The following is a 14,650-nucleotide window of genomic DNA, read 5'->3' on the forward strand; positions in this document are numbered from 1 at the left end:
GTATCCGAGCGTGTGTTTGCTGGGAGGGCAGGGAGAGAGCCTGAGTGAGTGTCTGATTGGCTGCTAGCCTGCAGGGGGCGGGCATTAGGGTGTCTGTGTGTTTGCGTCAGGGAAGCCTGGCTGTTTAAAAATAGCCAGAGCCTCGCGAACCAGCTGAGCAGCGGGGACAGCAGAGCAGCTCACAGCAGGAGTTTGCCTGGGAGTTCGCCTGGAGTGAGCCCAGTGAGGCTTACATCTTGCCAACGTCTCTGAGGAAGCTCATAGTAGGTAGGTGATATGGAAGGGGGGGATTCAGCTGTTGTGACCTGCACTGGATGTGCCATGTTTGTCTTTCTTCCACAGGACAGAAGCGACTTTGTCTGTACAAAGTGCAAGCTGGTCTCCATATTGGAAGAGAAGATTGAAGGTCTGGAGCAACAGGTAACGACCCTGCGTTGTATACGAGAGACTGAGGATTTTCTGGACCAAACTCAGGATAGCCTTCTAGGGGCACAAAGCTCTAAAGATATAGAGCAGGTTGCACAGAGGAGCCAAGAGGCCAGTGAAGAAGCTTGGCAACATGTGACCTCCAGAAGAGGTAAGCGGAATGTCCGGGTTCCAGTAACACAGACACAGGTAACTAACCGCTTTCATGTTCTCTCCACAGGTACCAATGTGGAGAGTGGACCAGATGATATGTCTGGGGGGAGAAAGCGGAAGGAGACTCCGCTGGTTGGGAGGCATGAGATGCGATGTCCTGAGGTTGGGGGTTCCACGACCACCACTCCCAAGAGGAGAAGGCGGGTGGTGGTGGTCGGGGACTCTCTCCTCCGGGGGACTGAGTCATCAATCTGCCGCCCTGACCGGGAAAACCGAGAAGTCTGCTGCTTGCCAGGGGCTAAGATTCATGATGTGACGGAGAGACTGCCGAGACTCATCAAGCCCTCGGATCGCTACCCCTTCCTGCTTCTCCACGTGGGCACCAATGATACTGCCAAGAATGACCTTGAGCGGATCACTGCGGACTACGTGGCTCTGGGAAGAAGGATAAAGGAGTTGGAGGCGCAAGTGGTGTTCTCGTCCATCCTCCCCGTGGAAGGAAAAGGCCTGGGTAGGGACCGTCGAATCGTGGAGGTCAACGAATGGCTACGCAGGTGGTGTCGGAGAGAAGGCTTTGGATTCTTTGACCATGGGATGGTGTTCCATGAAGGAGGAGTGCTGGGCAGAGACGGGCTCCATCTTACGAAGAGAGGGAAGAACATCTTTGCCAGCAGGCTGGCTAACCTAGTGAGGAGGGCTTTAAACTAGGTTCACCGGGGGAAGGAGACCAAAGCCCTGAGGTAAGTGGGAAAGCGGGATACCGGGAGGAAGCACAGGCAGGAATGTCTGTGAGGGGAGGGCTCCTGCCTCATACTGGGAATGAGGGGCGATCAACAGGTTATCTCAAGTGCTTATATACAAATGCACAAAGCCTTGGAAACAAGCAGGGAGAACTGGAGGTCCTGGTGATGTCAAGGAATTATGACGTGATTGGAATAACAGAGACTTGGTGGGATAACTCACATGACTGGAGTACAGTCATGGATGGTTATAAACTGTTCAGGAAGGACAGGCAGGGCAGAAAAGGTGGGGGAGTAGCACTGTATGTAAGGGAGCAGTATGACTGCTCGGAGCTCCGGTACGAAACTGTGGAAAAACCTGAGTGTCTCTGGATTAAGTTTAGAAGAGTGTGCAACAAGAGTGATGTCATGGTGGGAGTCTGCTATAGACCACCGGACCAGGGGGATGAGGTGGATGAGGCTTTCTTCCGGCAACTCACGGAAGCTACTAGATCGCATGCCCTGATTCTCATGGGTGACTTTAATTTTCCTGATATCTGCTGGGAGAGCAATACAGCGGTGCATAGACAATCCAGGAAGTTTTTGGAAAGCGTAGGGGACAATTTCCTGGTGCAAGTGCTAGGGGAGCCAACTAGGGGGAGCGCTTTTCTTGACCTGCTGCTCACAAACCGGGTAGAATTAGTGGGGGAAGCAAAAGTGGATGGGAATCTGGGAGGCAGTGACCATGAGTTGGTTGAGTTCAGGATCCTGACGCAGGGAAGAAAGGTAAGCAGCAGGATACGGACCCTGGACTTCAGGAAAGCAGACTTTGACTCCCTCAGGGAACAGATGGCCAGGATCCCCTGGGGGACTAACATGAAAGGGAAGGGAGTCCAGGAGAGCTGGTTGTATTTCAAGGAATCCCTGTTGAGGTTACAGGGACAAACCATCCCGATGAGTCGAAAGAATAGTAAATATGGCAGGCGACCAGCTTGGCTTAATGGTGAAATCCTAGCGGATCTTAAACATAAAAAAGAAGCTTACAAGAAGTGGAAGGTTGGACATATGACCAGGGAAGAGTATAAAAATATTGCTCGGGCATGTAGGAAAGATATCAGGAGGGCCAAATCGCACCTGGAGCTGCAGCTAGCAAGAGATGTCAAGAGTAACAAGAAGGGATTCTTCAGGTATGTTGGCAACAAGAAGAAAGCCAAGGAAAGTGTGGGCCCCTTACTGAATGAGGGAGGCAAGCTAGTGACAGAGGATGTGGAAAAAGCTAATGTACTCAATGCTTTTTTTGCCTCTGTTTTCACTAACAAGGTCAGCTCCCAGACTGCTGTGCTGGGCAACACAAAATGGGGAAGAGATGGCCAGCCCTCTGTAGAGATAGAGGTGGTTAGGGACTATTTAGAAAAGCTGGACGTGCACAAGTCCATGGGGCCGGACGAATTGCATCCGAGAGTGCTGAAGGAATTGGCGGCTGTGATTGCAGAGCCCTTGGCCATTATCTTTGAAAACTCGTGGCGAACGGGGGAAGTCCCGGATGACTGGAAAAAGGCTAATGTAGTGCCCATCTTTAAAAAAGGGAAGAAGGAGGATCCTGGGAACTACAGGCCGGTCAGCCTCACCTCAGTCCCTGGAAAAATCATGGAGCAGGTCCTCAAAGAATCAATCCTGAAGCACTTAGAGGAGAGGAAAGTGATCAGGAACAGTCAGCATGGATTCACCAAGGGAAGGTCATGCCTGACTAATCTAATCGCCTTTTATGATGAGATTACTGGTTCTGTGGATGAAGGGAAAGCAGTGGATGTATTGTTTCTTGACTTTAGCAAAGCTTTTGACACGGTCTCCCACAGCATTCTTGTCAGCAAGTTAAGGAAGTATGGGCTGGATGAATGCACTATAAGGTGGGTAGAAAGCTGGCTAGATTGTCGGGCTCAACGGGTAGTGATCAATGGCTCCATGTCTAGTTGGCAGCCGGTGTCAAGTGGAGTGCCCCAGGGGTCGGTCCTGGGGCCCGTTTTGTTCAATATCTTCATAAATGATCTGGAGGATGGTGTGGATTGCACTCTCAGCAAATTTGCGGATGATACTAAACTGGGAGGAGTGGTAGATACGCTGGAGGGGAGGGATAGGATACAGAAGGACCTAGACAAATTGGAGGATTGGGCCAAAAGAAATCTAATGAGGTTCAATAAGGATAAGTGCAGGGTCCTGCACTTAGGATGGAAGAATCCAATGCACCGCTACAGACTAGGGACCGAATGGCTCGGCAGCAGTTCTGCGGAAAAGGACCTAGGGGTGACAGTGGACGAGAAGCTGGATATGAGTCAGCAGTGTGCCCTTGTTGCCAAGAAGGCCAATGGCATTTTGGGATGTATAAGTAGGGGCATAGCGAGCAGATCGAGGGACGTGATCGTTCCCCTCTATTCGACACTGGTGAGGCCTCATCTGGAGTACTGTGTCCAGTTTTGGGCCCCACACTACAGGAAGGATGTGGATAAATTGGAAAGAGTACAACGAAGGGCAACAAAAATGATTAGGGGTCTAGAGCACATGACTTATGGGGAGAGGCTGAGGGAGCTGGGATTGTTTAGTCTGCAGAAGAGAAGAATGAGGGGGGATTTGATAGCTGCTTTCAACTACCTGAAAGGGGGTTTCAAAGAGGATGGCTCTAGACTGTTCTCAATGGTAGCAGATGACAGAACGAGGAGTAATGGTCTCAAGTTGCAATGGGGGAGGTTTAGATTGGATATTAGGAAAAACTTTTTCACTAAGAGGGTGGTGAAACACTGGAATGCGTTACCTAGGTGGTATTACCGAGGTGGTAGAATCTCCTTCCTTAGAGGTTTTTAAGGTCAGGCTTGACAAAGCCCTGGCTGGGATGATTTAACTGGGACTTGGTCCTGCTTTGAGCAGGGGGTTGGACTAGATGACCTTCTGGGGTCCCTTCCAACCCTGATATTCTATGATTCTATGATTCTATGTGTATGTGCATGCATGTTTGCGCGCATGCTTTGCCTCCCCAAATATAGCAGTCAGTCTATGCCTATGCTAAGCACCCCGGTATTCACACACTGCGCAGAATTGTAACAATCTCTGTATGAAATATGCCTTGTGAGGTATCTTGTGAAAACCAGTAACTCACTGATCATAAATATCCTTGCATGATGTATGCACATGGTGGGTATTAAGATATGTTCTAGATTTATGACTAAAGCGTGTATAAGCGAAGCTTGTCGGGGGAGCTGGTAAACAGGTCTGTTTAGACAAACAGGTCTTGATCCTTTCACCAGCCCGATTTTCTTCAGGCAAAAACAGCAAAGGTCTATATTTACGTATAAGCAGTAAACAGGACCATCAAGACAGCAGTGGGAGGAGATGGCAGGAAACAGAACAATTTGCATTTCAGCAAACGTGGGGGAGGAAAGAGCATGGAGCTTCCTTCACCACCAGACTCTGTTACCTCCCTCACAACTTGAATAAGCTTTACTTTCAGGAGCAACCTACAGAAGAATACACTCCAAAAGTTTGCTGGTCTGTAAAGACAAAGGGGACCAAACCTCAAGTGATAAGCAATTGAATCAACTGATTGTATACAATGTTATTGTATTATAAAAGCGTGTAGATTGAGATCTTTTCTGAAAGCTAATGATGCACTGGTGATGAATACCATTTTGAAATGTCTGTATTAACATTATGAGGAAATGTGGATAGTTAATGATATTATGTTTTAAAGTCTGTGGCCAAACAGGGATAAGCAAATTCCTTCCCAGACAGGAGAGATGGCAGCTATTTATCTGTCTCTTATGTAAATTAAGCATGGTGGAATCAAAACAATGGAAGGACCATTTACATAAAGGGGGAGGCCTAGAGGAAGGGAAGAACAGCATTAGATCATCCTGCCTCTTGAAACAAAGTCATTGAACTTTGGGAAATATAAGCAAGGACAGAAGCCATCTTTGGCATCCATCACTAGACAGACACAAAGAAACAGAGCTCTTGCAAGCTGAGAAAGATGGGTCCTTCAACCAAAGGGAGGTTGAAGTCTCTGAAGACTGAATATAGGTGAGAAACCTGCTGAGGCAAAGATTGTACTTCCTTAGATTAATTTTTAGACTTTTAGATGCATGCTTTCACTTTTATTTGCTTGTAACCGTTTTTAACTATCTCTCGTATACGTGAACTCACTTAATACCCTGTCTTCTTTTGTTAATTAACTTGTTTTACTAATAATCGAAACCAACAGAGTTGTGTTTGAATTAAAGTGAATGTTAACTCCAGTTAAAGTGGCAAGCCGAGGGGTTTGTGTCTTTAGAGGACCAAATGAGCCTTATCACTTCTCTGAACCGTCCATGAGAGGGCTGGACATTTCAGAGCACATGGTTTTGTGTGAATTTTAGACTGTGAGCGTGTTGGAATCACCTTGCTTGGTTGTAACCAAGGCTGGTGGAAGCCAGAGTGTGACTGTGATGTGTTGCTGGCAGGCTGCTGTGGTCAGAGTTACTGGACCAGGGCTACAGCTATACATAGACACTCAAGGTGTGACCTGCATGCTTGTAGGCTGGTTATGAACATCCCAGGCAGGGAGTTTCAGTAGCAAAGCATTTGAAGCACCCAAGGTTGCAGGGCAAGTGATGACACAACCTTTCACTGGTCTGGATTGCACCCCCAAGCCCCATCACAACTGCATACTGAATCACCAGAGACGTCCCATAGAAATACTTCGGTTTTCTTGGAAGTCTCCCATTGAATTGTTGACTAGGCCAGGCTTTACCTTGTTTAGTTTTTGAGAGATGGCCCAAGATGGTACAGGTGCAGATCTAAAAACACTGGTTGTGTTACAGGTAATGTTTATAATACTATTGCAGGAGGGTTTAATGCAGCTGGAAGCTAAATGTGCAGTAAAACTGAAAGGGTCTTAAGCCAAAGCTTTAGAATAAGTACATTTAATTCTTTTTTTCCCCTGTGAAATCCAACAAGTTATGAAAATTTTTATAACGAAATTCAATTTATTGTGAGCTGAATTTAAACGGCTTATGATATAACAGCTTTAGGGACAGCAACTTTGAGATAAATAATAGTAATAACTGTATCACTAAGGCTCTGATCCTGCAAACACTTACCACATGTTTAGCTTTAAGCATATACATCATTAGAGGAGGGAAGTGAGCCATTGGGATTACGCATATGCTTAAAATTAAGCAAGTGGGTGGGTAGTTGCAGGATCAGGGCCTTATTTAATATATTACTATTAAAATGATGGTTTATAATACATGCATCTTATCGTATATTCATTCTTAATTTCACTCCACCAAACTTCTTCCTCACATTGGTGTTCACTTGCAGTTCAGTAAGTAATATAGCAGGGAAAAGTTAAGTGTAGCTATACAGAATGGCTGCCTCATATTCACAATTTATGTTTGCTTATTACTATCTCTGTCTAGATCATTCATTTGGACATGCCTTTATCTATTCTAGATGTGTTCATATACCCAACATATATGTACTCAGATTGACTTTTCATAAGAACATGTACTAGAAAATGTTTCCTTCTTTTTGATTAAGAAAATACATGTGAGTGTCAAGAGGATGTTTTAAAATATAAAATTAATTGAGCAATAAGTTTATCATCATTATATTAAATTGGCATTAAGTTGGACAAAGCAACCTTTTAGAAGTTTTCTTTTATTGCTGGTAGCAGTGTTTTGATGCTGATGCCTTTTCAGTTTGAAGAAGCTTTTTCTGCTAGCTCAGGATTTATTTAAATTTATTGTTATTTCAGGAGACAAGATAGGTTAAAAGTTTTCTTTTATGTTTCAAAAATCCTTATCTCTGTTAATATCTGAAGATTTTAGAACTGAAAAGTTTTCTTTTATGTTTCAAAAAATCAAACAGAACTTTCACAGTTTTATGCTGCTTGTTTGCCTTTTGCCCTTCACTCAATTTGGACAAAGAAATTAGACTGGTCTGTTTTGCTTTCTGGTTTTCGGTCACTAGCACAGTGATTCTCAGACTGGTTGGTGGACCACTTGCTGGTAGTCTGTGAAGAGCTGACATGTGGGATCAGACTTTCAAAGGTTTTAGGCACCTAGAGTTCCAGATAGGTGCCAAGGGGAATTTTCAAAGGTGCCTTCGCACATTAGGCACCTAACTCTTATACAGTGAATTGAAATCATTGGGAGGTAGGTGCCTTTGAAAATCCCAATAGGTGCCTATCTGCATCTTTAGGCTCCTGAATAACATTGAAAATCTGGCTGATGATGCTACAGCTACTTCTCTTTGTTTACAACTATGAGAAACAGAATAGAACAATGATGGGCAACCTGTGGCCCACGGGCCGCACGCAGCCCGTCAGGATAATCCACTGGCAGGCCATCAGACATTGGGAGCTGCTTCCCGCAGCTCCCTTTGGCCGGGAATGGCAAACCTTTGCCACTAAGATCTGGGGGAGGCTGTGCAAATGTAAACAAACTGTCTGACGGCCTGCCAGCGGATTACCCTCATGGGCTGCGTGTGGCCCACTGGAATAGTTGGAAAAGGGAGATGAAATCAAGAGAGTGACTAAATTTCTTTCAGAAAAGGAAAAGATGCATTGCATTGAGGACATTTACAAATGCCTAAATCCTTTCCTAATATTACACTTCCCTCAGAGCAATTGCTTTAGTTGCGATGGGGATTCTATACCATTGTGAATGGAAGAGGAGATAGTCCAGGAAACAATCTCTCTGTTAAGATGTGGACCACATCGCAGTGCCAGCCGCTGCACTAACATCATGCTGCAGTCTCTGCAAACACTTCAGGGAATCCCCTAAAAATAAAATGTTCTCAATGAAATTAAAAAAAAAAATCCTTGAAAACATTTCTGTTAATATCAGGTTTTGTAAAACCTGTTTCCCAAAGGGGAGGGTGAAAGAGACTTTTACAGACTGTCTGCATGTTTTTGTGTCTTCCTTTAATTGTGCTTCTGGCCTGAAGAATTTAATTCCTTGTTGTTACACATCCCTTTAATCCCTTCAATTGATGCACATTTTTAATATGATACAAATACACAAATTCCCTTGCGCAGACAGTGAGATGTTAGATATTTTATGTAATGTTTGTTTTGCTAGTACAGGCCGAGGAAGTAATATTATAGATTTGACTGTAATTCATTCACGTGGTTATATTAACAGATGATCCCTTAGCAATTGACCTCAATTCCGATTGGAATGCTCCCACAGAGGAGTGGGGAAACTGGCTGGGAGAGGAGGAGACGTGCACAGGACCAAAGAGAGAGAAGGTGAGGGAATGACATATATGAATGTGTGAGCATTGCCATGTTGGATGAAAAGCAATCACGGGCGAGCCTGGGTTGGACAGTGAGATCACCCCTCTGTGACCCTTTTGGGGTATGTAGTGCTGCAGTGGGCACAGGCACTGAATTCCCATGTCATGCTAGGACTGGCCCAAGGGCACAGTGGGAGGAAAAGGTTCCTTGTGCCAATTCTTCCTCTTCTCACTGCCATGTGCTTACTTTTGGGGGCTAGTTGCAATCCAGCCTCATAAATCTGAAGTCAGCTGATTTCTGCAAGTTTATCATCAGTGGACTGTTCTACACCTCTCCCTGAAAGCATTTTGCTCCTCTTCCATGCACTGGGGATAATAAGGGCAAAGGTAGAGATGAGAAAAGGTTATAACACTTGACTCCTGTCTAAAACAAACATAGTAGTTGGGTAGATGACATGCTGTTAAGTTTAATCCTTTTAAAATTAGGTTTGTCCTATATTTCTTTTAAATACTCGAATTGCTTATTATATTTGCATTTTTTTCATATTTTATACTTGCATATACCTCATTTAACTTATATGCTTAGTTAAGCATATTATTTCATATTTATTCTTAAAGCCTCAGCCAGGTTTGGAAATGAGAACAGAGGAAGGTCCAAGGGAGCTGATATCTATGAAACACAGTAGTCATGCTATCTGTACCTCTTTCAAAATACCCCAGCACCCTGCAAACAATTTACCCCATAATGGTAAGTGATTATTTTTGCACTTTAGAGAACTGCGATTTCAGAATTTTTGGTAATCCCAGGAGTGTTCATTTATTTATTTATTCATTGTTTTTTTAACTAAAATGTTAATGGCCTTTTTCTTTAGATGTATATGTTCCCTTTTATAGAAAAGCACAATAACATTGTTTAATCAGCTGTTCTTTGACAAGGCCTGCATCTGCTCCTATTGAAGTTAATGACAAAATTCCCATTGATTTCAACAGGAGTAGAATTAGGACCTCTGCAGGATTTTTTTTTAACATGAAACAGTGTGACGGTGATAGATATGTACCCGATCCAAAGCACACTGAAGTTACTGAAAGTCCTTCCATTGATTTTAGTGGGCATTGGATCAGGCCTGGTAAGCAGATGTCCATTGAGAAATACATATGAACAACATGAAGGATCATACTTTGGAAATTGTTTGGGTTTTGTCCAGCAACATGATTTTGGTGTGGAAGCTTTTTATAATCAGTGCTACTGTTTGTATGGCAGATGTACCTTGTAAAAAGGAGAGGCGGAAGAGGAAGAAAATGAGGAAAGAGACTTGATGGGGCTGTGTAGCTGACAGTATGAAAACCAAATAGCATGTGTGCTGATTAGCTGCAAGAGTTCTGCTTTCTATGGTGATGCACTGAGCCCAAAGCAAAGAGAGGATCTAGAAGAATCCTAATAAATGGGAGAAGAGGAGAACAGGAACAGTGAGCAGGAGAAGAAGAGGGAGAGAGTGTGTGTGTGTGTGAGAGAGAAGAGAGAGAATGAACCATGATAATGTGTGCAGAAGCTGGTGTTGAAACAGAATTGCTGTTTAAAAACAACCCACTGCCCTTGATCACTTAAAGAAAACTATTTAGTAGGTTTTAGCCCATTTGCATTAAAATCTTCAGTGTCCTATTACTTATCAACTTATCATGTTGTTTGATATTACAGACTTAGTCAAAATCCATAAATGACCACGATTGTATTTAGATTCTATAGAGGATCCACCCTTTATTCCAGCCTCCATTTGCAATTTAAAATGTGACGTGTGCAGGTGTGCTCATTGACAGGTTAATAATGTATAGAAGGTGGGTAGTACATGCTAAAGTCATAAGAAAGCAGTTGTTAGACCTATGAAGAACAGCACTGCTCACCCACAGATCTTCTCTTGAATCTTTTTAACCCCTTGCAATTGTTGAAGTTGGATTTTTACCTAACAATGACATTTTAATGTATTTCAGCTCATACTCAGACCAGTTGGCTCCAAAGGTGAATATTTCTAAAGGAGATTTTAATTTATTTAGAAAAGTTGTGTAACTTTTCCGTTTTTGTGGTGGGCTAGAGTTTAGTAGCCTGTATGTTCATGTTCAAAGCATGATCCTTTTCCTATAACTGTATTTTAGCCTGAGAGATCTTGTTGAGTATATTTTTCCAACCTGCAGTTTGTCAGTTTTTACCATTTTATTACTTAATTTCTAACATTATAAACCAAGTAGCCATCAAAAATCTGATGTTTTTTATGGTGAAGGGTATATACTTCTCATCTTCAAAGGGCTATTTAAAACAGAAAATATCCAGTAAAGAAAAGAAAATTGTTCTACCTTAAGTGCCAGGAGTCTGTGAAAGGTGTAAGATTGACATCACTGGTGGCTCTTTATCCACAGAACTTCTACAGGACAGCAGTAACTATAAACGCTTCCCTGTACTGCCCAGAGAATGTGCCTCAACCCTGATCCATCTTGGCAAGGCCATCTCGATGGGTGAGATGATAATTATTCAGTCTCTGTGCCTATTAAATTCTGATGAAACTGCCTCTGATGAAACTGCTAAAAAAGTTTCCAGTTACTGTTGGCTGTAAAACAGACATTTGTTCCCAGTTTGTCTGACATCACAAAAGTCATTTCACATAGGCCACCATCAGCTGTTAACAGCTTGGAGTCATTACCAGCTACACTCACACTAGAACCACTGAGGTAGAGGTAAAAAGCTCCATACCTCAGTACCTTGAACCACACAGTCCCTGTTGCCAATGTATTTGTATAAGTGTAATCTTATCTAAACCCCTGACTGCAAACATGTTGGCTTTCACCCATGCAGGAGGATTTAAAGCATTAGTATCCCTTAAAGAAACTACTGCACAGAAATACTGTATTTATCAATATATGTAAAAGAGCAATTATCCTACGGTCTAAGCACATTTGACACAAATTAAAGATACAGTTAATCAAAGTAATATCAGCAGCTAACCTACTACCATAAAACATTGCTCCCTCCACAGACAAGTGCCCCATCTAGCCCCTTCCTCACACAGAACCAGAGATAATAATGCCCTGCAATATGCCCGGCAAGTGAACAAATAAGGTTAGTTCAGAGTCAGACACATAGTTGTGGGCTTTTTTCCCCATCACTTAGGACATTTTTCATTCAATAGTACACTTTAGAATTTGCATATCTTAATGCTTACATATCAGTTAAGAGAAAATATAGGCAATTTATGAATGAGGCTAATAAAGCAAACAATGTCTTCCCTGACAAGCAATTTGTTAATACATATGCATAAAACTAACAAGAAAATACTTGACCTTATTGGGAAAACAAATCTGGTAAGGATTAGGATTTAGAGGATGGATTAATTAAATATGTAAATAACAGGTGAAATTCTAGCTCCATTGAAATCAATGGCAAAGCTCCCATTAATTCCACTGTGGCCAGGATTTTACCTGAAATCTTTTTTTAGCAGCAGAAGATAATTTCCATTGCTGAATAAAAAGAAAAATATCTTAATAAAAGATGTAAGAGAAGTTAATAAGGTTGGTAGAATTTCACCAACCTTTTTCTATGTGTCTGTCTGCAAACTTTGCAATGTTGTGTAATGTTGTTTTATTTCCAAAGAGAAATGTTTTATTTTTTTTTCTAATAAAAAATATTAAAATCACAGCAACAGCCGAGTAACTTCTGAGCAACCCTCCAGTAATAAGTGTGTGTTAGAGAGAATGAGAGCTGGAGGAAAAAGCTTTTCGGCGAGAAAATGTTTCATTTTCAGGCTTCCACAGGGATATTGTGAAACCATTTTTCAAGAATGGAAAAATCTCTCAACAGTGTTTTTTTTAAGGAAAATGTATTGAAGTTTTTCTTTTGTTAGAATAAAAGAATACATGCAGTGGGGAAATGACATTCATTTGTACAGCTGAGAGTCTGACAGTAACAAGAAACAGATTATATATGGCCCAGTTCTGTCGTCTTTATTAATACAACACACACTGAAGTCAGCTGGACCTTGGCCACATTAGCAAACCTGGTAACCATATTTCCCCACTTGTGTGGCTTCCCCAGTGGTAGTAAGTGATCACTGTAATGTAGACAGTGCTCAGATGTTCATACTATTGTGTCATCTAAACTTATGTACTATTAATATGGAAATGAATAGTTATACAAAATGCCATAGTGTGGAGTATATATCCCCGAGACTACAATATTAATCGAGCATGCCCTGTATGCATGAACTGTTTCAAGGCTGCTTGCACACTAGTATACTTTGGCTGTAATTCACCACCAAAGGTGTCGGTGTTACTGGTATGAGCGGTGGAAGGGCTAGTCTAGGTAAAGGGTCAGGTTACATAGTGGTAAAACTGCCTGAGCCCTGTCTTAATTACATCTTTCCTTATTGCTACCATGTGTGGAGCTGCACAACCTACTAATCCATCTCTACCAGGATTACTTTCAACATTCCAAACCACAAGCCAGAGAAAATCAAAATTTTAAAAAATCAAATTGTCACAGAAATGACTTTTCCTACTACTTCTAAATGCAGAATTCTGACTATCGCAGGCAGCTATATTACAGTGGTCAGGACAGACCACTATAGTGCATGTTATAGTACTAGTGCATGTTTTCTATAAATAAAAATGTCATGACTGTAAAGTCTGTTATCTCATGGCCCCGCAGGCCTAGAAAAAGTAATCTTACCATTGAGGAGCAATTGCCAGTTTCCAAGGGGAGTCAGTGCTCACTTCTAGCCATACAGTAGATGAGATATCTGAGTTTATATTTCTGACATTTTATGTACAAAAAAATTATCAGATCATTTTTAGAGGATTTTATGGTTCCTCCTCAGCCATATACAGTTTGACACATGGTAACTAAAGGTTTACAGGCAAGGTATTACGAAAAATAGTCTGAATAACATTTTTAGAAATTATAAAACAATTGCAAGAGAATTTTTCTGTGATGTCACATCCAAAAATCCTGAAAATATGGTGAATAAAGTAGGCATCCAACCTCATGCTAATAAAGGCTTTACATGACCCTCTGTCATACGTTCCCTATACCTAAAACTCCCATATTTCACCTGCCTACTAACCCTCACCCTCAGATCCAGCTGTTATAAGTAGTTGGAGATGAGTTAAATTGCTTCTTACCAGTAAAACGCAAGGTATAATAATCTAACTACATAAAGTATATGGGATTGGAGTATCACATTAAAGGACTCAAAAGGTAACAGTGTTAGATCAGTAAAAAAAGAATAATAATAAAAAAGCCACAAAGTCCAAAGTGATTCATTTTATTTGGACAAACATTACAAAAAACACAAGTTTTTCAGAATTAGTCTCTTTATTTGATGTGAGCAATTGATTTTTATGAGGGAATTTGAAGCAAGAGATACTTGAACTCAGAACAACATAATTTTTCCCCTCTCTTTCCAAAAGAGTCTATCTCAGTGGAAAGGTTAGTTTCCTAATAAAAAGAAAAGGAGGACTTGTGGCACCTTAGAGACTAACACATTTATTTGAGCATAAGCTTTCGTGAGCTACAGCTCACTTCATTGGATGCATTCATCGGATGAAGTGAGCTGTAGCTCACGAAAGCTTATGCTCAAATAAATGTGTTAGTCTCTAAGGTGCCACAAGTCCTCCTTTTCTTTTTGTGAATACAGACTAACACGGCTGCTACTCTGAAACCTTTCCTAATAAACTAAACGTAAAATCCTGGTCACATTAAATTCAGTGGGAGTTTTGCTACTGACGTCAGTGGAGCTAGGATTTTGTCTTGCAAGTCACTTACAGAAACGTTTTCCCTGTGGAGTAATTTATTTAAAGGGTTTCCTTTCTATCATATACAGTATTCATATTTTGCTTTTACTCTAAAGTTTGTGTCCATTTGAAGGAAAGTCCACTCCACCCTCAAAGCCCCGCTCTTTTGCGCTATCTTTCTGTAAGATTAAATATTTAGACATTTCATCAAATTAATGTGATTGACTCTGATAAACATTTAAATTAGCAGTTCATTGTTTATTTAATAAACTAAGGAGCTGGGTTTTTGAAGGAACCACCTTCAGCCT

At 41.8% G+C, this 14,650-nt stretch overlaps 1 protein-coding gene across 4 annotated transcripts in view; it reads left to right on the forward strand.

Annotated features, from left to right (window-relative positions):
• Nucleotides 1–12,447, forward strand: part of LOC119853270 (protein LYRIC-like) — a 47,327-nt gene extending 34,880 nt beyond the window's left edge. For 2 of the 4 annotated variants that reach the window (XR_006279732.1, XR_006279733.1), the window contains 4 exons: nucleotides 8,474–8,580; nucleotides 9,186–9,315; nucleotides 9,829–10,544; nucleotides 10,686–12,447. Coding sequence is in view for 2 of the 4 variants with exons in the window: in XM_038396147.2 (XP_038252075.1) it covers nucleotides 8,474–8,580; nucleotides 9,186–9,315; nucleotides 9,829–9,884 (293 nt within the window). In the remaining 2 variants the exon portion in view is untranslated. Of the gene's footprint in view, nucleotides 1–8,473; nucleotides 8,581–9,185; nucleotides 9,316–9,828 lie in introns of all 4 variants that reach the window. The other 2 variants (XM_038396147.2, XM_038396149.2) reach the window with 1 other exon arrangement.
• Nucleotides 12,448–14,650: the final 2,203 nt, after the last annotated feature.

This window comes from Dermochelys coriacea, chromosome 3, assembly GCF_009764565.3.
Source record: "Dermochelys coriacea isolate rDerCor1 chromosome 3, rDerCor1.pri.v4, whole genome shotgun sequence".
In the NCBI taxonomy this organism is placed as follows: domain Eukaryota; kingdom Metazoa; phylum Chordata; order Testudines; family Dermochelyidae; genus Dermochelys; species Dermochelys coriacea.